The sequence below is a fragment of the Nuphar pumila genome, chromosome 13 (genome assembly GCF_984573655.1).
Source record: "Nuphar pumila chromosome 13, dmNupPumi1.hap1.1, whole genome shotgun sequence".
NCBI classification, from domain to species: Eukaryota; Viridiplantae; Streptophyta; class Magnoliopsida; order Nymphaeales; family Nymphaeaceae; genus Nuphar; species Nuphar pumila.
In genome coordinates this window covers 24,803,037-24,825,246 of record NC_143261.1, presented here as the reverse complement: position 1 = coordinate 24,825,246, position 22,210 = coordinate 24,803,037, and the positions used below count along the sequence as shown (strand labels likewise).

The window sequence follows — 22,210 nt, the reverse complement described above, 5'->3', positions numbered from 1 at the left end:
AAACCGAGATGCCGACGGATCGAACACCGAGGTCCCAGAGGGCTGCGATCGCTGCGATTCCCGTGCAGTTGTGGAGTGGGTCAAGGGTGAGCCTGGGGGTGCCATGGACGGCGGTGATGTCCTCGTGCGAGTCCTTGTAGAAGTCGGTCTCAGAGGAGCCATCGGCAAAGGCGACGGCGACGGTGGTGGCTGCGCTCGAGCCGAGGCCGTTGCCGAGAGGGAGCCCCTTCTCTAGCAAAACCGAGATGCCGACGGATCGAACACCGAGGTCCCGGAGGGCTGCGATCCCCGTGCAATTGTGGAGTGGGTCAAGGGTGAGCCTGGGGGTGCAGTGGACGGCGGTGATGTCCTTGTGCGAGTCCTTGTAGAAGTCGGTCTCAGGGGAGCCACCGGCAAAGGCGTTGTGGATCAGGTGGTTCTGGCCATGGGGGATGGTCACGCCGCTCACCAGGAGGGTGAGCACGCGGGGGGATCCCGGCGAGTATGGGCTCAGGAACGAGCCGAAGAGCGACCATCCATGGTGGTATACCAATACCACGTATCTTCCGGTGGAAGCAAACGAAAAGGAGCAAAAGCTGCAAATTTACTGCAGTGCAGGCAGAAAAAATTAATGCCATGTCTTCTCGCGGCTTGTTTTAGTGTGTTTTCTTTTTTCTCCCTACATTTTTGGTTAATGGCAGATATGGTCTTGGACTCTTGGTGTTTATTAAACGGGTTGGCGGGTTGGCGGGTTGACATACCCCTAACACGAACCCGACCCGTTTAATAAACAGGTTAAGCGAGTCGACCCGTTTACGACACGAACCCGTTTAAGCCAAACCCGAACCCGCCTAAGAAGCGGGTTGGCGGGTCTTGTCAGAAATTGCCACCCCTACTGATAACATTGGTATTTAGGTTCTGTTTGGGAGCCGGTAGTGGAAGGTAGCTGGGAGAGCAACCATGGAATCCCACAACCTTTTTTCCTCTTAGGCTGTTTGGGTGCACAAATTACTCACCAAATCTATTGGAAGATGTTCGGGACACTAATAACGTTTTAAAATCCTTCTAAAAATTTAAAAAAGGAATGAAAAAAATAACTTTTACAAGCGATTTTCTTGACCAATAGCATTTTCAAGCACTCTTTCCTCGACCAATAGTGTTAAAAGTTTTCTGGATTGATTTTAGTGTGTATTTATTAGGGTACGTTTGGCTGCTAGTTTTGAAAAAAACATGATTCAGAATCACTTTCTAATTTTTCATGTGATTTTGAATCTCAAGCAAATTAGAAAGTGATTCCCATTTGCAAAGGCAAATGTGATCTACTTTTTTCACATCTTTAACTTTTTATGTTTGTCTGCTTGTACAAATCAGATTTACTTTCTCATTCAAATGAAAAATTAAATCAGAATGATCCAACCGAACAAGTCCTTAGTGTTATGGCTGGCAGGATTGAGGGATGCCGCCTAAGATGGCATCGGCATGGCAGTTGCAAACTATCACCTCCCTGTGGTGGCAGTCCCACAAACGCCCTTATTTACCTTTTTTTAAATCTCTCAAACAGTAAGGGCCTGTTTGGAATCTCGGCGCTGGGATGAGCGTTTATGGATTTGGTGGTCCCAAGGTAAAATCTTGGTGGTCCTGTTTTGAATTTTGGTGCTGGGATGGGCGTTTGTGCATTTGGGATGGGAAGTGAGGCCCTTTCTCCTTTGTATCTACACTAAATAATCATGGATTTGGCAGCTAGCAGCTGCCACTTCTTCAAATGCATAAACACCCCATCCCAGCTACAGATTCCAAACAAGGCCATGGGGTTTTCCCCACTTCCTCTCCTATGGTGGGATCCCAAACAGAGCTTTGATTTGCTTAAGAAAAACACACAGATTGCAAAGTAGACCAGGTCGGGTATGATATTCACAAAAAATCAAGGCATCAAATTTGACCCAGATATTACCCGACTTGGTTGACCCGAATAATATTCAAGCCTGCATTTTAATGTCCATACCCAGATGATTAAGTCCGGGCCGGGTGAGTTACCCACCACAAACCCAAGCCAAATGATAGCCCTGGTTTCAATTCCCAAACCCAAACTGGGCACCAAATTATATGAAATTATTGATCTGAAAATCATACTTTTTATTTATTTTTGTAAATTAGATCGCATGGATGTGATCTACAATGTTTGTTTTTGTGGGAAATGAGTTTTCAATCATATAATTGTGACACATAAGTAATTTTTTACAGGCTTCAAAAATGAACGGTCACTAAAATTTCAGGACTCAAAAAATCATAATTTTGAATCGAAATAACAGGATCCAAGGTTTGATCCTTAGTTAACAAACCTTCCTCAAAAGATAAATTATGGTCAGATTGATTTGAATTAGCTGAGACTTATGATTTTCAGCTCAATAGTTTTATATAATTTGGTACGTTCAAAACACCAAATATCAACTCGGAAAATGATTTGAGTTTAAAGTTTTGTAAATTACATATAACCCCCTTATGTTTCCATCAATTACATGCAGTTGCTTATCATATGAAATTGACCGAGACTGATACCAATCATACAAGAGCAAAAACAGGCTGGGAATGGATTGATTCATAGCGGTTCGGGTCTGGATTCAGGTTCAAGCTTCCCTTAATTGGCTGAGGCTCCTGGTCCTGAGGTGGCCGAATCCCAAGTCATTGCTTACCTTAACATAAAAAAAAGGCAAAACCATGGCCCCAAGGGGTTTGGGGGTAGTGGGAGGGGACCTTGGCTACCAAACGGGTTGTCCTATTTTCTATTTTCATGGGCGTCAACCCCTTGCACACAAGAAGGGGGTAAAGGCATCATGTTTCTTGTGGGTGCCAAAGCAAGACAAACTGTCTTGCAGAAAGGATTGTGCCACAGGTTTACACTGCGGGAAAACTGAGTATAGGTAGGGCAGGCTTAGCCAGCGTGACTAGGTCTCTGATCCGGATGGTGGTTTCCCGTTCCTCATAAAAAAAAAGGCAAAACCATGATTTCATATAAAATAAATAAATAAATAAATAAAATGGGTTGAAACTAAAATAATTAACCCAAATCCAGATGGGGTTCTAAAAATGATGTGAAAGGAGGGTCTGCCTTTGCATTTCGGATTTGGCCCATTAAGAAGAGGGGATTAAAAAATGCCGCCTAAGACTCAAGGGTGACAATGGGTTGGGTTTGACATGTACCAACCCTATAAGGTCAGGGTTTGGTTATAAGAAAGGCGGACCATTAGAATCTGGGTTGCACTAAAAGATTCCAATTAATAGATGGAGCTGGGTATAGGGATGGCAGTGGACCTAGGGAAAACGGGGCCCTACCCCGCTTGACGTTGTTTGGACCGAGGATGAAGGACATCAAATGGGGATCGAGGTTAAAATCAAAACCCATGCAAGGATGGAGGCAGGAATGGGCTTATGCTTTCCCCTGCCCCATTTCCATCCCGATCCCCGCCCCTTCCCTAATCCTTCTTTAGGGATGGCAATGGACCGAGGAAAAATGGGGCCCTGCGTAGTTTGGACCGAGGATGAATGACATGAAATGGGGATGGAGATTAAAATCAAAACACGTGCAAGGACGGAGACAGGGATGGACTTATGCTTTTCCCCGCCCAATCTCGTCCCCAATCCTTCTTTAGGGATGGCAATGGATCGAGGAAAAATGGAGCCCGGCCTTATTTGGATCGAGGATGGATGACATGAAATGGGGATGGATGTTAAAATCAAAACCCGTGTGGGGATGAAGGCGGGGATGGAGGGCAGGATTTTGAGACAGGGGTGGAGACCTAGTCCCTCACCCCGCCCTGGTCCATTGTCATCCCCAGCTGGGTATGGTGTGTGAAATTTCATATAAAACTCAAATGGTTCATGCAATCTTTATAGAACCCAGGCACAGAGTCTCTTATGGTGGGTCTGGCTAGACCTCAGTCCGGACCTGGTACTAACACCTCAAATCAGATACAAATTCAGCTCCACTTGGGTCTAAATCAGATTCCACCAGTTGACACCCCTGCCAGCAGAGGCGGAGCTTTGGGGGGGGGGGGGGGGGGGGGCATGATTGCGCTGTAGCCCAGTCCTGCCTCCCGAAACAGTTAAAAAAAATAAATTTAAAAGCCCAGCCCTGATTGCATATAAAATAGATTTTTATCCATTTTTTTAGCCCAGTCCAGCCCTAGCCCAGCAAATAGTTTGATTTGTCCATATGAAATAGATTTTTATTAATACTTGTAGCCATTTTTTTATTTTATCTCAAAAATAAAAAATTCGGGGCGCTGCCCCCGACCCCCGACTATCACACCAATTTTTTTTTTCTACACCCTGTTTGCCCCCCACCCTCACATGAATCCTAGCTACGCCACTGATATCCCGTGGGATTGCAGGTAAAAGTTTTGGAAGAAGGAAAACTTCTTCTCAAACAGGTAAAACCATGCATTTTTCCATTTTCTACCAAACATGAAAAAAAGAAACTTTTTGTTTGAGAAATAAGCATGAAAAACCCTTAACCCGAGCTTTTTTTTTCAGTCTTGATCTGTTTTTATGAAAACAAATTGGTTGAACTTTCTCGGCATATGCTGTATCACTATCAGTAGCTGTGATATCATTATCTCTTGCTATATGAGACTCTTGACCATTCCATAGGAGCCAAAGCTATGGCTGCCACTTATTATGTCACTCTTGACCCACTTATGAATATCGTTTAGCCAAAGTTGGATCCTATTAATAATTGAATATGGACTAATTATTGAGTTTTGCATCATATCCAAGTGGGAGACTGAATAAAATTGGAATCCAACTAAAATTTGAATCCAATATCCAACTTGATGTGACCCAGTTTGAACGCACTCATGGCAGGGCAGTTATTGCAACTGCTCATGCTGATTGTGGTAACCTCCTACTACAGGCTTCTCTCAGAGAGAAGTCTCGAGAGAAACCTATATAGAGGCATGGTTGCTTCATGAGTGCAACCAAAGTGTCGTCTTTCTCTCATTTGGGTTGAGGGTCTTGCTCACTATCTAGTTGATAGCTTGGGTTCATCGTGGGCATCGATAGACACCCACATAAATGCTTCTTTCATCTACCGCTATGTGTTCTTGTTTTTAACATCTCGGTTTCGGTTTTTAGAATGCCAACATTGGGTTATGAGCCCACTGATAATGCTTATATTCATGTAAATGATAGATTTTAAGATAGTTGGATTTAGATTCAGTTTTAGCTGATGCTCATCCGACTCTGGACCTGATTGTGACAGATAGAATTAAGTCGAACATGATAATGCCTAAATTGGACCCAGAGTCCCAATTCATTTACATCCCCACTCAATCTCTCCATGCTGAGCTTCTCAGAGGGTAGTTGAACTGAAGGTCTTTTTGCATCAAAGCATAGCGTAACGTGTTACGACTCTTCTCGCTTACGTCTACGAAAACACCCAAGTTTTACGTCACAAACACACAGCAAAATGGACACCAAATACGCCATTCTTGTAAAATTTTTCATTACAATATAAGAAAACATGACACTTGAATAAATTAGAGCACCCCTGTGACAAGCCCAAGTTCTCTCACTTATTTCGGCTCAAGGAATACAATAGATTTACAAGCATCCTATGGCCTTAAGTAAATGATCACCATAGACAAACTAGGGCATCTTAATGAGATAGGAAACGTGCAGGAATGTAAACAGGTAGAGCTCGAGTTGGATCCATTTGGATTTGAAGTTGAGTTAGAACTCAGATCAATAGAGCTTATATCAAACCCTGATTTGATTATAGTGTACAACTTAATAGGCTTGAGATATACATATAATCACATAGGATCTTGTTAGACTTATTAAACAGGATGAATTCAGATTCAAGCTTGAATATGAAAATGATACATCTGAGTCTGAGTTGTCCCTGACTAGTAGGGATGGCAATGGACCGGGGCAAAATGGGGCCCCGCCCCACCTCACCCTATTTGGACCAAGGATGGAAGCGGGAATGAATATTAAAATCAAAACCCGTGTGGGAAAGGAGGCGGGGATGGACTTACGCTTTTCCCTGCCTTGCCCCACCCCATCCTTGATCCATGTTAGTAAAATAATTAAAATACCTTTAATGATTTAATTAAATTTCATATAACTCCCATATATATATTCTTAATTTCTAACCCTAAAGCTAAAACAACCCTCTCTTTCTTTGGGTCGCCGTTTCTCCAGTAAGCGCTCCCTCCTCTCCTTCTTTTGGTCAGCGCAGACCCTTTGATGGATCAACCTCCTTCTTTAGGGATGGCAGTGGACTGGGGGGAGAAACGGGCCTTGCCTTGCCTCACCCTGTTTGGACCGGGGATGGAGGACATGAAATGGGGATGAAGGTGAAAATCAAAACTCACGCAGGGATGAAGGCGGGGATGGACTTACGCTTTCTCCCGCCCCGCTCCGTCCTCGTTCCATGTTAGTAAAATAACTAAAATACCTTCAATTATTTAATAAAATTTCATATAACTCTCTTATATATATTCCTAATTTCTAGCCCTATATCTAAAATGACCCTCTCCTTCTTTGGGTTGCTGCATCTTCTTCTCCTTCCTCTTCTTCTTTTGGTTGGCGTGGTTGACGGTTCAACCTCCTTCTTTAGGGATGGCAGTGGACTGCAGGGCCCCGCCCCACCTTGCCTCGTTTGGACTGGGGATGGAGGACATGAAACAGAGATGGAGGCGGGGATGGAGGTTAAAATTAAAACCTGTGCGGGAATGAAGGCAAGGATGGAGGGCAAATTTTTGAGATGGGGCGGGGGTGGAGACCTTGTCCTCCGCATCCGCCCCAGTCCACTACCATCCCTACTTACTAGGATATGGTTTTGTGTATTGAATTGGACTAAACAGACTTGGGAACCTCATTTACATCCCTACAAACTTGTATCCAGAAAAAAACACAATAACTTGAAGATGAGATTGGGATGTTAACATCATTGAGATGCACGTCATACCTTCAATAGTTGTTATGATTTTGTTAATAGCCTTGTTTTTGTCAGCATATGATCCAATAATGTGGCATTTAACAATACTCAGGTTGGCGTGCTAATGTCTATGGCTCTCACTTTGTCCAAGGTAGGTTGAGACTTTTGTCTTTTTAGTTGCTTTTGTAAATAAGTCGGCAAACTGATCTTTGCTTCTCACATAAGGGGTTCATTTTTTTTTTTTTTGTACTTTTTATCAGATAAGATGCCAATCAACTTCATTCATTTTACCCGTTCATGAAAGATAGGGTTTGCAGGAATGCATATAACTGCTTGATTGCTACATTTCATTTTTATGGGCATGGACGCAAGTAAAATCCATATGTTTTAATAAATATTTTCGCCATATTAGTTAACATGTGGTTGGTGACACTTATTAAATTTGATCTTAATAATATATCTTAGTCATATTAGTTAACATGAAGTTGGTACCACTTCTTAAATTTGGACATAGTAAAACCCATGTGTCAATAAATATTTTACCTCAGATCACACTTCCTTTTGGTTGGATCCGTGGATCTGGATCTCACCGGATCCTTTGATTAAGCATTGTGGACAGCCCATCAACAAACCAGCCTTGAATTTTTTGTGCTCTCTTAGTGTTGCTGATATGTTGGTTGATCATAATGGAAGGAATCAAGATGTGCCGGTCATAACCATACGGTATCTTAGAGACTCGAATGTCCGATTGGAAGAGGTGTCAGTCTCACCAGAATTACCAGGTAAGATCATCTGGACAGGATCAGACGGCCTTACTACTAAATCCACATGGGAGTTCCTCCGCACCCATCACCAAATTATAATGGAGTTGTTTCGGATTCAAATCCCACAGGGTTATCCCCCAGCTTGCCTGTCAATAAAACAAGGAAAAGAAAAAACAGCAGGAGGGCATAAACGAATGAGAAGTAGGCTTAATGTTTCTAACGATAAATTGGTAACACAGGTTGAAATGATTTATATGAACAATATACATCTATAAAAGAGCATTGACACTAACCCACAAGGGCTCCACGCATCTGATAAGGGCAACTTGTGAACATCACATTGACAGGACGTCACAAGTTCGAAACCCATGGGAAACTTCCCCTGCCAGGTGAAACTTCCCAGTTGGCAGGGGGACCTCAAGTGTTTTACCAATAGGCCTGCCAATGTGTGGCTGGTGATGGGGTTTTCCCCTGGCCTAGTAAAAAAAAGAAAAATTGATACTAACCATAAGAAAGACAATGGTATGGTTGTATCTGGTAGGGGTCTGCCTAACCCCAGCTTTCTCTGTCAAAAAAAAAAAGAGCAGTTACAAATACTAACTCATAAATTTGCCCAAAAAGGGGTTTGGCTTAGTGGGATGGAACCTAGGCCGCTAGGCAGGCAGCCTAGGTTCAAATCTCATGGGCATCACCCCTTGAGCAAGTCGAAGCATGGCATCTCCCTGGGGGCAAGGGGTAAGCCCACGGAGTTTTACGCTGCCTGACCGTAAGTACAGCAGGCAGAGCGGCGGCTAGGTCTCTGTTCCTGCCTCCTGGGGGCGGTTTCTCTGTGTAAATATAAAAAAAATCATAGGAAAGACATGATTGCATTAATTACACTCCACGAGAGCTCATTCCTGCATTAAAAAATGCAATTTATTCATGCAGTAGCCAAATGCCATTCGAGCAACAAGCTTTAACCTCCTATCGATAGAACCATGCTCCCAATGGATTTCTTTTTTTCTCTTTCCCGGCACTTTCCATGTATAGGCTCCCATTCTCGCTCTATAACACAATCAGTACCAGAGTAGACACCTGCCCAGCCAAGTAGCCTTTTTGATAATTAATCTGCCACCGGGTCAGTACCCATCATGTTCAGGCCAAATCGTTAATCAAATTATCATTGTTCAATGAATTTGACATGAATTTGCAAGCAAACAGTTTGTGGAGTTGACCACTAAATTATATATCATATACATGCCCAAATCACAAGGAAACTGATGAACATAGTCCACTATAACTTCATAGGCTGCACTGACCTGAAAAGGAAAAGGAAAAAGTGAAGCTTATCAGACCATCCCTTGGCAGTTTAGACAGTGTTCATCCCTGTTTCGATCTATTTTTATTTATTATTTACATATACAAATTTAGGCACATTCTATAAAGAAGAATCTTGCCTTTAGTTTTAATTAAATGAATGTTTGGATGACCAACTTTATATTATAATGAAGAAGAAAAGAAGATTAGAAGGTAGTGGTGATGATGGTGATGGTAGATGATGGCGGTGGTGGATGATGGTGGTAGTGGTGGTACTGATAATGGTGATGATGGCAATAGTGGTGGTGGTGATGATGATGGTAGTGGTGGTGGTAAAAAAAGTTACAAAATAACAAAATCTCTCTTACCCACTCAATGATGAAACAATGAAATAGAACACCCTTTTATTCAAAATGACCTCAGAAACTCATTCTTTTATTACGAAATCCTGCCATTTCTTGCATTGCACAGATTAGCTACTAGTAATACAGGCTTTAAGAGAATGAACAGAGAAAGAAGAGCATGCTTACCTTCACCAATAATCTCCACAAGAACATATTCCATCAGAAAAATGGTGGAACCTGTTCGAGTCCCTAAGTATTATCTCCCTATCAGAGATCTTCGATATCAATTTAATCGCATTGTGGCAGTCGCCACACACTCGAAGGTTCTTCATTATCCGAATCAGTGCCGAAGGAACAGTGCTGATGAGTCCAAATGCCACTGCCAGCTTCTCACTATGATAAGACAAAGATGGTTCCTTTTCATCGTCCTCCAAATCCTGCAATACATAATTCTTATCAGGGGCATACCCAGCTTTCTTCAATTCCACCATTAACTCATCAATCTTATCATGGATTTCTTTTAGTTGTGGATGCATCCTGTCATTAGAAACAAAAACATGTGTAGAAGAATGTGATTCAATCCAGCTGCAAGCAGTTAACTTCTTCACTCTTGGAACTTGATCCCAAATGCCTGCTGACGAATATATATTGCACAGCAGAACATAAGGAGCTGCATTGTCAGGTTCAAGATCAAACACTTTATTAGCAGCACACTCGGCTAGCCTAATGTTCTTGTGAGTCCGACATGCACCCAGTAATGCCAACCAGATAACTGAATCTGCTTCAAACGGCATCTCATCTATGAACCTCTCAGCCTGTTCTAGATGCCCACAACGTTGGAGAAGATCAACCATGCAGGCATAATGATCAGCCCTTGGACTGATGCCATGAATTTTGGACATTGATTCAAAAATTCTAAAGCCTTCATCCACAATACCAGCATGACTGCAAGCATGCAACACACTAACAAAAGTTACATTGTCTGGTTCAGTGCCATTTTCTAGCATCCTATAGAAGAAGTCAAGTGATTTTTTACCTTCACCATTCTGTGCATAGCCAGCAATTATTCCATTCCATGTAACCGAGTTGCAGGAGGGCATTTCCATGAAGAATTCAACAGCATCATCCATGCTCCCGCATTTTGCATACATGCCTACAAGTGCACTTCCAGTAAACACATTCGAGCCAAGGCCAGCTTTTGTCATGTGGGTATGGATCTGTTTCCCACAATTCAGTGCAGTTAAGCATGCACATGCTTTTAAAACGGCTGCTGCTGTAGCATGATCTGGACTAAAGCCTGATATTTGCATATCAATGAAAAGCCTCAAAGCTTCTTCATTACAGCCATTCTGGGCATAACCAGCAATGAATGTTGTCCATGATACAGTGTCACAATTCAAACTGTTCTCGAATATAAACCTGGCAGATTCCAGTAAGCCACATTTTGCATACATATCATCAAGAACATTACTAACAAATACTTGAGATTCAAAACCGGTTTTGATTGTTTGGCAATGAACTTGCAGGCCCAAGTCAGTATAAGAAGTACTAGTGCAGGAGCTTAGTATGCTAGAGAACGGAAATTGGGATGGAGAAACACCATTTTTCAACATATCCTTGAAGGAATCGAACACTGCTTCGGAGTAGCCTTCCATGCTGTAACCACTGATCATCCCATTCCATGAGATGCCATCACGAAGAGACATCGATGAGAAAACTTTGTTGGCGGCCTCAAGACACCTGCACTTCATGTACATATCCAAAATTGCATTTCCCGTGAAAACATTAGATTCAAAGCCAGTCTTGACAACATGGGCATGAATCTGTTCACCTTCCTGCAATGCGGAATCACCAGCACATCCACTCAGTACGGCTGCAAACGAGAACTGAGAAATCCTCAAACCAGTCCGAGTAAACTGCCGGCAGAACTCCATAGCATTTCGTCCATCACCATCCCTTGCATATCCTGCAATCAAAGAATTAAACGACACATCGTCAGGTTCAGGCATTCCATCAAACAGCCGCATGGCAGAGACCATGTCGCCACATTTAGCGTACGTAGCAAGCGTAGTATTCCTTACCAATTCCTCCATATAGACCCCCACCTTGATAACCACAGAATGCACCTGCACCCCACATTCCAGAACTTCACCAGCAGCCATCCCACGAAGAACCTCGGTGTAAACGATGACATCTGGCCGGGAACCAGAGCGACCCATCTGCCGAAACAGAAGGAACGCATCCGAGAAGAGCCTGTTTCGGACACACCCGCCGATAACAACCGCCCAGGAGACATGATTTCGTTCCGGCATTTCGTCAAACAGTTTGCGCGCGACATATAAACGACCATGGTTCGCATAGCCGGAAATCATAGTGTTCCAACTATAGGCATCACGTTGAGGCATTTCGTCGAACAATTGGCGCGCGTCCTTCAAACACCCAGATTTCGCAAAGACGTTGAGCAGGCGATTGTTCAGGAAGAGGCAAGAATGAAACTCGATTTTCTTCATGTGGGTGTGCACTTCATGTGGGTGTGCACCAATTTTCCTTCTGAGGGGGCGTTGATGTCGACGCAGGCATCCAGGAGGCGAGCGTAGACAGGGAAGCGTTTCCGAACGCCAACTTCTTCCATTTTCTGAAGAAACTCGACGGCTTGTTTCAGCCGCTTGCCCTCGCACAGAGAGCCGATTGTCTCCAGGAATTCGTCGTCGGGCGAGCGGAGCAATGGCGCCGAGAACGAGCGAGACGAGGGAGAAGCGCGAGGGATGCGCGAAGCGTGGAAGCGTCGGATCATTAGCGCGCGGGAACGGTGCGAAGGTCCTCGCTTCCGAAGCACAACCTCAGAGCGACGTCGTTGAGGTACTTTTGATTAGGGATGGGCAACCGGCCCGGCAGCTTGATGGGCCAAGCCTACCCTTCCTGGGCCGGGTTTGGACCATGATTTTAGGCTTAGACCCGTTAGGTTTAGGTATGGGGTCGGAACCCAGTCCATTATATAGGTGGGCCTGCCCGATGGGCTTGAGTTATTTATTAATTTTTTTAAAAATATTAAAAATTAATTATTATATAATAACATCAATAATTATTTACCTAATTAATTGGACAAGAACTTGTTATTTATTAATTATTACTATTTACTTAATTAGTTGCACTAATTAGAAATTAGTTGCATGAAAACTTGATATTCTCTCATTAACCTATAATTTCAGTCAAGCATTTATGCATTTTAAGATTGAGCCAGCCCAAACCGGCCCACTTCAAGGCCAGGCCATGGGCTTCTCTTCAAACCCGAGCCCGTTAAGAATCGGACCGGCCTGGTCAACGGCCCAGTCCATTAGCGAGCCAGCCCACCCCTACTTTTAATTAGGCTTTTGTTTTATACCTTTCTAGTAGGGGGTGGGCAACGGGCCGAGCAGCCCGATGGGGCCAAGCCGTCCCGGCCTGCCATGAATCAGGTTAGGCTCAGACCCGTTACGTACTGGCCCGACGCGTTACATACGTGAGTTGGGCTTGAGTTATTTATTCATTTTTTAATAATATAAAATTTTAAAAATTAACTATTACATAGTAACCTTTATAACTATTACTATTTACTTAATTAATTGCATGAAAACTTGTTATTTGTTAATTATTACTATTTACCCAATTAGTTGCACTAATTAAGAATTAAGATTTCGTGTTGTATCATGAAAATAAAGGAAAATAAATGGGTTTTGGCTGGGCCGGGCTGGACCCGACCTGTGCTTCACATTGGCCTGTTGGGGGCAATGAGCCGGGCCATGAGCTTCTCTTCAAACCCGAGCTCGTTAAGAACCAGCCCAAAACCTGGCCCAATGCCCACCCCTACTTGCGAGTTGCGGCACATTTTAGAATAGGCACTTAAAGAAAACGTTGTTATGAGGACCAATCAAGCTTTAAATTGACCTTGAAATTGATATAAAGCGTGTAACTGAAACCAAATCAAGCTTCATCTTGGCTAGCTAGGTTCGAGGAAGGCTTAAACTTAAGCATGAAAATGTGAAACAACCTAAAATTCGATTCTCCTAGGGGTCACCCATATGGTCTTGGGCCTGTGGATATGGAGCCTTACCCTGAGTTCGAATCTCGCATTGGTGCCTTCTTCTGCAAGTTGAAGCAGGAGGTTTGATGAAGGTTAAGGGAAGCATGCTGCCAAATCTCCGGTTTTCAATTTAGTTTGTCCGTGTAATAAAGTAAAAAAAAAACTTACGTTTGCAATGCCCTGTGATTTTGGATCTTGTGATTGTAAATCACAATCACCATACTTTGTCTCAAGGTTGGTGGAACGTGGAAAAGTAAATGTTGTGATTGTTTTTACTTTTTTTTTTTTTATTGAATCTTGTGAAGGTAGATCACAAGGTTGACCTTGCAATTCACAATCACAGTTTTTACTTTCTCAAGTTTCTACTTTTTTTTACCTTACCTGTAACAAAAGTAAACATGTTTGGGTTTTTTTTTTTTCACAATGGAAAAACTACGCTGGGATCAAAGACCTAATCGCACTGGGCAACATGCTTGATTTGGCTTTGACTCATTTACACTAGAGAGGAAAATCGAGGTTTTGTTGTTAGTTCATGTTCGGACCTGGATCAAAACTCTAACCCGTTTGCAGCTCTTAGATCCTTTATGCTAAAAGGTTATCCTTATACAAGAATATTACTTCTTACTATTTTGTAAAGATGGATCATGGATGAGAGGCCCACAAGGACTTTGCTCATCTGGTAGGAGTGACTTGTGAATGTTAACAAGTTGATTTGAAACCCATGGGTGGTGTCCCTTGCCACAAGGTTGAAGCTGGGCATATTCCCTGATGGGCAGGAGGACCTCAAAGGTTTTACCAACTGAAGTCCAGCCAATGTGCAGTGATTATATATATTAAAAGTTGAAAACAATAGAAATTGGACCCTAAACCTACTAAGCCAAGCTCAAAGTAACTCATTTGCAAAATAAATACTTGTCTAAAACTTGTAAGCAATAGGATTTGAATTCTAAACTTATTGCTTGCAGGCCAAACACTTCAACCATCTTTATTTTATAATATAAAATATATTATTATTAATAAACGAGCCTATACGAGCCAAGCCGAACCGAACATTGGTTACGAGCCAAGCCGAACTGAACATTGGTTGTTCATGATCGAGCTTGTCAAGTCTATTTCACGAATCCAAACAACCGCCCATTTAACATTTATAGGGATATTATATCCTTAATAAACTGTAAAGAAAAGTTCACTCCTCTTTTCTTTTTTTCTCTCTTTTCCTGCAGACTTTTGGCACTAATAAGCCATCACATGCTTCGGTTGAGGTCCAAAGTTATATCAAGTTTTTGACATATTCAACTCTATGACTTAAGATTCTAGGGGTGAGAAGGGTTAGGGTAGGTTGAAACCCAACCTGGATCCAAACCATATTTAATTTGGGTTGCAGGGTGTAGCGTCGATAAAGATATATAGACATGTATTCAGAAATGATGTGGTAATTCCTGCAAATGTTAGGACATGAGGGAGCATATGTTTTTTTAATAATATAAAAATATATGTTTAATCATTTTAATATATAAATTGTATTTATGAATAAAAAATACAAAAACTATAACGTGTGATAGCATGTCACGTGATGTGTGTTTATTTTTTATTTTTACTTGAGAAACCTCTCCAAGCGCAGAGACCCGGGTGATAGCATGTCAGATGTAGGGATGGCAGTGGACCGGGGCGGATGCAGGGGACAAGGTCTCCACCCTCACTCCATTTCAAAATTCTACCCTCCATCCTCGTCTTCATCCTCGCACGGGTTTTGATTTTAACCTTCATCCTAGTTTTATGTCCTTCATCCATGTTCCAAACGGGGCGAGGCGGGGCAAGACCCCGTCCCCCCAGTCCATTGTCATCCCTAAAGAAAGAGATTTAACCGTCGAAAGATATTTTAGTTATTTTACTAACGAAAATCGGAAAATCAGGGACAAGGCGGGAGAATGCATAAGTCCATCCCTGTAGAGGTTTTGATGTTAACCTTCATCCCCGCACGGAATTTGATTTTAACTTTCATCCCTGTTTCATATCCTCAGTCCCCAGTCCAAACATGGCAAGGCTAGGTGGGGCCCCATTTTCTCGGGTTCACTGTCGTCCCTAGTCACGTGATGTGTGTCTATTTTAAATTGAACTTGAGTCGTCCACAAGGACTCCACCCACCTAATTAGGTGGATCGGTCAAAGGCATTCAAGTTGAAAGATGCCAACTGTTTGATAGCCTCCGGTGGGAAGAGGAGCAAAAGAGCCTAATCTAATTCAAAAAACTATCACACAATAAGACTTTCAATTGGTCAGATCCGTGGCTAGAAGAGTATAATGTTATTCCAACCTTGTGACAAAAGAATTTAAGAAAGGAGAACCCAAGCCTAGAGGCATGTTCTTAAGATCGCTATCTTTAGAACTTCAATCGCCCCACTCCGGGAAGTCCGAAGAAGCGAAAAGGGGTTTGTTGCGACTGAGTTCCCAGGATACAACTAGGCTTGAACCTCAAGAGAGTCACTATTTCGCAAGGACAGATGATCTCTACCACATGTACTCTGCAAGCCAAATCGAGAATAAGGAAGAAGAAGATTGGAGAGTCAGAAAATTTGTGTTTTCAAAAGACGAAAATAGAAGATATTTATAGACTTTTAGAGAGGCCAAAACGTTTTACGATAAATGAGATTAATGGCCATAAATCTGACGGTTTGAAAATATGACGAAAAGGTACCTGAACGGTCACCCACCTTTGACTGTCAATCAAAGGCCTACAAAACCGTCCAACAGTCACAATGCAACATTAACTCGATATACATGCAACTTAAAGCCTTTCAAATGGCCAGATAACTCAAAACCGAAAAGTCAAAACGGACATTTGCACCTCGCACCGCTACGAGCGTCCGAAGTGCAAAGTGTGCCATCAAAACGCCACATTGTGCCTCAAGCGCCCTTGCACGCACACACATGCGTGCGTGCGTGCAAACGGCGTGTCCGTTGCTGCACGATGCGCAACAACGTCCGCAAGCCACCCAAAGACACAAGGCTTACCAAAGTAAAGAATAGAGAACAAAGCTTGTATTTAAACCACTAGAAAAACTGATTTCTCTTAGATATGGGACTAAACCGTTTAAAGCACTTTTGGTGGAAAGAAATCACCAATTTTAAAACTTTCCTAACAATCCCCCACTTGTTTTAAAATATGTTTGGCTTGCATAGAAACTTATGCATCAGTGAGAGTGTCTGCATGACTTGAACCCCCACTATTTGAAAGAAAATCTAAATTAACCAAGATGCTAAGTGGACTTACCTTGAACTTAGCTCCTTATATTGTTAACGGAGTTTTCAATCATACATAGGTTTCCAAAAGTTCGATTGTGTGGATTTCATGTTTGCACATTTAGAGCCTTGTGCTTTCCTGGATTCATGAGTGCTCTAGAGAATTGTCAATTCTCATAAGAAACGGCTCACATTTCTACACTCATATAGGTGGGTTTGTCTAGGTGTACTGTAACACACACCCTAGCCTTAAGGCCTACAAACTCATTAAAAGTTATTAGCTCAACCATCATATTAGTTACAGCTCATGAGCACACATCAGTAACGGGCTTACATAAATATGCTCAATATCTGTCATTCACCAATTCGTTTCCCATTGAACCTATGCATGTGGGATCTCCAGCGCTCTAGGTTGGGTATCCTTAGGTGATGACTTAATTAGCTTAATTTTCATTCCCCTCGATATTTTATTGATGACATCTCTCGAAAGGCCTTTCGTAAATGGGTCTACCAAATTTTGACATGACTTCACATATTTCAATGATATAATATTGTCATCAATCATTTGTCTTATAAAACTGTGTCTTAGAATAATATGTCTAGACTTCCCATTGTATTTCATATTACCTGCTTTACATATAGCTGATTGGCTATCACAAAACATTGATATAGCAGGTATAGGCTTCTCACCTAGTGGAATATCCACTAGCATATTCTTAAGTCATTCAGCTTCTCTACAAGCAGATGCCAAAGCAATAAACTCAAATTCCATTGTAGAATGAGTTATACAGGTTTGTTTCTTAGACCCCCATGCAACTGCTCCTCCACCAAGGGTAAAAACTCAACCACTCGTAGACTTGGAATCTTCAAAGTCGGTATTCCAACTTGCATCACTGTACCCTTCAATAATATCGAAAACTCGGTATAGTGAATTCCATAGTCTAAAGTATGCTTAAGATATCTAAGAATCTTGTTCACTGCATTCCAGTGTTGATGACCAGGATTATTAGTGTATCTACACACTTTACTCATTGCATAGGCAATATCAGGCCTTGTGCAGTTCATTGCATACATAAGACTACCTACAACACTGGCATATTTTAATTGTTGAACACTTGCACCAACATTTGGAGTCAATTTCATATTTGGATCATATGGTGTGCATGTCAGTGAACTATTCATATATCCATACTTTGTAAGAATTTTCTCAATATAATGTGATTGACATAGTGCAATGCTATTATTATTTCTTACAATTTTGATTCCTAAAATAACATCTGCCACACTCAAATCTTTCATACAAAACACTGAAGATAAAAATCTTTTTGTTTGATTTATGCATTTACTATTGGAACCCAAAATAAGCATATCATCAACATATAAACAAATAATGATAATTGAGTTATAATCTACTTTATTGTAAACACATTTGTCAACATCATGAATTTTAAAACTATTATGTACCAGAGCACTATCAAAATTTTCATGACATTGCTTAGGGGTTTGTTTTAATCCATATAAGAATTTCTCAAGTTTGCAAACTTTGCGCTCTTGCCCTAGCACTACAAAACATTCAGGTTACTCCATATATATCTCTTCATCTAATTCTTCATTCAAAAAAGCTGTTTTCACATCCATTTGATGGATTTGAAGCTTATATATGACAGCCATGGCAATCAGAATTCTAATAGTAGATATTCTGGTTACAGGAGCAAAAGTATCAAAATAATCAATACCTTCTTTTTGTTTAAAACCTTTTGCAACCAAACGAGCTTAAATTTATCAATTGTACCATTAGCTTTTAATTTCTTTTTGAAAATCCATTTGCAGCCAATAGTTTTGCAACCAACAGGTAAATCCACTAATTTCCAAACATTGTTAGACATAATTGATTCTATTTCATCATTAATAGCTTCTCTCCAAAAGGCAGCATCTTGAGAAGACATTGCCTCTTGAAAAGACACATGATCATTCTCAATTAGAAATGTATAAAAGTCAGAATCAAAATTAGTTGGTTTTCTAATGCGTTTACTGTGTCTAACTTCAGTTTCTGGTTCATCAACACAATCATTAGAATATTCAATCATGTCATTAACAGAATGTTCATCTACTATAATGTGATTGCCATCAAGAAGAGAATCAAATGCATTTTTATGTTCTATGAAAGATGCATCTCTAGATTCTATAATAACATCATTAACATTGTCCAGAAATCTATATGCTTTACTATTTTCAGCATACCCAACAAAAGCACATTTAAATGCTTTAGGTTCAACCTTCTTCCTTTTATTTTATGGAATTTTAACATATGCTAAACAACCCCAAACACGAAAATAACTAAGATTAGGTTTCTTACCAAAACACAATTCATGAGGTGATTTTTTAGATTTGGAATAAGGAACTCGGTTAAGAATATAACAAGCAGAAAGTATAGCCTCTCCCCATAAGTTGGAATGCAAACTTGTATTAAGAAGCATAGCATTCATCATTTCTACAAGTGTTTTGTTTTTCCTTTCTGCTACTCCATTCTGTTCAGGAGTTCTAGGAGCTGACGTTTGATGAATAATACCATTATCTTCATAAAATTTATCAAATTCTTCACCTAAGTATTCACCTCATCTATCTGTTCTTAAATGTACAATCTTTGTTTTAAACCTATTTTGTACTTCAGCTAGATAAAGAAGAAATTTGAAAAATGCTTCAGATTTATGTTTCAACAAATAAACATAACAGAATTTTGAGTAATCATCTATAAAGATAATAAAGTACCTATTGCCACCATGACTCAAAACGTTATTCATCGTACACACATCAGAATGCACTAATTCAAGCAATTTATAATTCTTTTCTACACTAGGATACGGGAGTCTAGTTAGCTTAGTTTTAATGCATGTCTCACACTTATGTTTATGTTCTATTCTAACATGACAAGGAAGAAGACCAAAGTTATTCATATTATGAATGCAACGAGAATTTATATGTCCTAATCGTGAATGTCAAAGAAAATAGGAGTTAACCATATAAACAGAAGTAGTAGCTTCATTTATGCTCATCTTAAACATACCACCAGTGGCAAACCCTTTTCCTACAAAGATTTTTCCTTTGGTCACAGTTACAATCTCAGACTCAATAACAATCTTAAAACCATTTTGTGATAGGAGATCTGCAGAGATTAAATTTTTTTGAACTTTTGGAGCATAGTGGACATTCTCAAGTGTTAGGACTTTCCTGGAGGTGAACTTAATTTTCAACACTCCCTTTTCCCAACACTTTAGTTGAGAAAGAGTTTCCCATAAAGAGATTGCATCCCTCCCCCACTACTTCATACGACTTGAACAAGTTCATGTCGTTTGCCACATGAACATTGCTTCTAGTATCTAGGTACCAGTCTTTATTTGCAGCCACCATAAAGGTTTCAGAGATTACAACAACAAGACTCTCTTCTGACTCATTTGGCTTAGGATCAGTCCTCTTCTGTTCTCTGCATTCTCTAGCAAAATGGTCAAACTTGCCATAAAAATAACAACTAATTTTCTTTTTATCAGTTGGCTTTTTACTTTTCACGAAATTCTTTTTTATTTTCAAAGTTTTCATGATTTTGCCACCCTTGTTACTAACAAAATTCACTTTAGGATAACTTTCTTTAGGACTCGAATTCTTTTTGTCACGAAGATGAGTCTCCTTCTCAATTCAGATGTTCTTAAGAAGACCATCTAAAGTGATTTTCAAATTTTAATGTTTTAGGTGATTCCTATATTCTTTCCAGGAATCCGGTAGTTTTCCAATGATGACAGCAACTTGGAAGTCATCATCAAGATACATACCTTCTCCTTTGATCTTATAGGCCAGTATTTGCATCTCATGAATTTGAGCAAGTATAGGCTTATCATCAACAATAGAAAAATTAACATACTGATCTACGATAAACCTTTTGTTACCAGCATCTTCTGTATTGTACTTGATCTCGAGAGCATTCCACAACTCTTCAGCCAACTCCAATGGTGAATACAAGTCAAAGAGAGAATCAGCTAAAGTGCTCAAAATATGCCCTTTGCATCGGTAGTTGTCAGTATGCCACTTCTCTCGCTCTTTCTTCTTTTCTTCTGTCTCAACTTCTCCAGCAGCGACAGTGGGACAGGGCTTTTTGAGAACATAGTCGATATGCAACTCGGACAGCAAGAAAAAGACCTTTGATTGCACCGCTTGAAGTTTGACCCATCAAATCGATCGAGTTTTTCAAGGTCACGGCTAAGCAGATTGATAGAGTTGGATGTCGAACCAGAGGCCATATTGAAGTTCTAAAATTGTTATTTCAACCTTGTGACAAAAGAATTTAAGAAAAGAGATTTCAAGCCTAGAGGCACGTTCTTAAGATCGCTATCTTTAAAACTTCAATCGCCCTACTCTGGGAAGTCCGAAGAAGCGAAAAAGAGTTTGTTGCGACTGAGTTCCCAGGATACAACTAGGCTTGAACCTCAAGAGAGTCACTGCTTTGCAAGGACAAATGATCTCTACCACACTTGTACTCTGCAAGCCAAATCGAGAAGAAGGAAAAAGAAGATTGGAGAGTCAGAAAATTCTTGTTTTCAAAAGACGAAAATATAAGATATTTATAGACTTTTAGAGAGGCCAAAACGTTTTGCGATAAATGATATTAATGGCCATAAATATGATGGTTTGAAAATAGGAGAAAAAGGTACTTGAACGGTCACCCACCTTTGACTGTCAATCAAAGGCCTACAAAACTGTCCAACAGTCACAATGCAACATTAACTCGATATACATGCAACTTAAAGCCTTTCAAACGGCTAGATAACTCAAAACCGAAAAGTCAAAACGAACATTTGCACCTCGCACTGCTGCGAGCGTGCGAAGTGCAAAGTGCGCCATCAAAATGCCACATTGCGCCTCAAGCACCCTTGCGGACACACACGCGCGTGCGCGTGCGTGTGTGCGTGTGCACGTGCGCACGTCCGTTGCTGCACGATGCACAACAACGTCTGCAAGCCACCCATAGACACAAGGCTTACCAAAGTAAAGAATAGAGAACAAAGCTTGTATTTAAACCACTAGAAAAACTGATTTCTCTTGGATATGGGACTAAACCTTTTAAAACACTTTTGGTAGAAATAAATCACCAATTTTAAAACTTTCCTAACATATAAAAGTACAGACTCAAGTATTATTGAGGTTGATCTGAGGAGTAGCATCGTTGACATGAGCATTATTTCCCTTGCGTCAGCCAAAACCCGTGGCTCCCTGGGATCAACGGGTGTGCCCGGGTTTGGTTTTCCGAAAAAAAAATGTAATATTGAGGTCTGTAGGGCCCTTATCTGGTGGGTTCGGTGACTCCCTTGCAAGGCACGCGTCCACTAAGTGACCCAATTCTTGGCGAAGGTTCCTCATCATCAAAGAAAAAAATATTGAAGTCAGATCGTAGTTGACTCAAATATTAGTTAGGTCGTGTCGAGCTATAATTCTTTCTGATATTTGACTTGGAAAAAATATCAGGTGCAATGTGATTGCACACTTTTAGTGTACCGCTGCACCTGGTCACCCTCCATCTTAAAGACGGGGCCTGTCAGTTG

At 41.0% G+C, this 22,210-nt stretch overlaps 1 protein-coding gene across 2 annotated transcripts; it reads right to left on the bottom strand.

The window, feature by feature from the left end:
* Positions 1–8,816: 8,816 nt before the first annotated feature.
* On the bottom strand, positions 8,817–12,153 carry LOC149818120 (putative pentatricopeptide repeat-containing protein At2g01510). 2 transcript variants are annotated; one of them, XM_089985535.1, is made up of 4 exons: positions 11,405–12,153; positions 10,360–11,289; positions 9,510–9,993; positions 8,817–8,981 (listed from the first exon to the last, which is right to left on the bottom strand). In XM_089985535.1, exons 1-3 carry the CDS (start codon positions 11,460–11,462, stop codon positions 9,512–9,514), a joined length of 1,470 nt encoding a protein of 489 aa, XP_089841661.1. In that variant the 5' UTR covers positions 11,463–12,153; the 3' UTR covers positions 8,817–8,981; positions 9,510–9,511. The 2 variants fall into 2 exon arrangements, with proteins under 2 accessions (XP_089841661.1, XP_089841662.1); XM_089985536.1 differs by lacking the exon at positions 8,817–8,981 and having other exon boundaries at positions 9,671–9,760.
* Between the last annotated feature and the right edge of the window lie 10,057 nt (positions 12,154–22,210).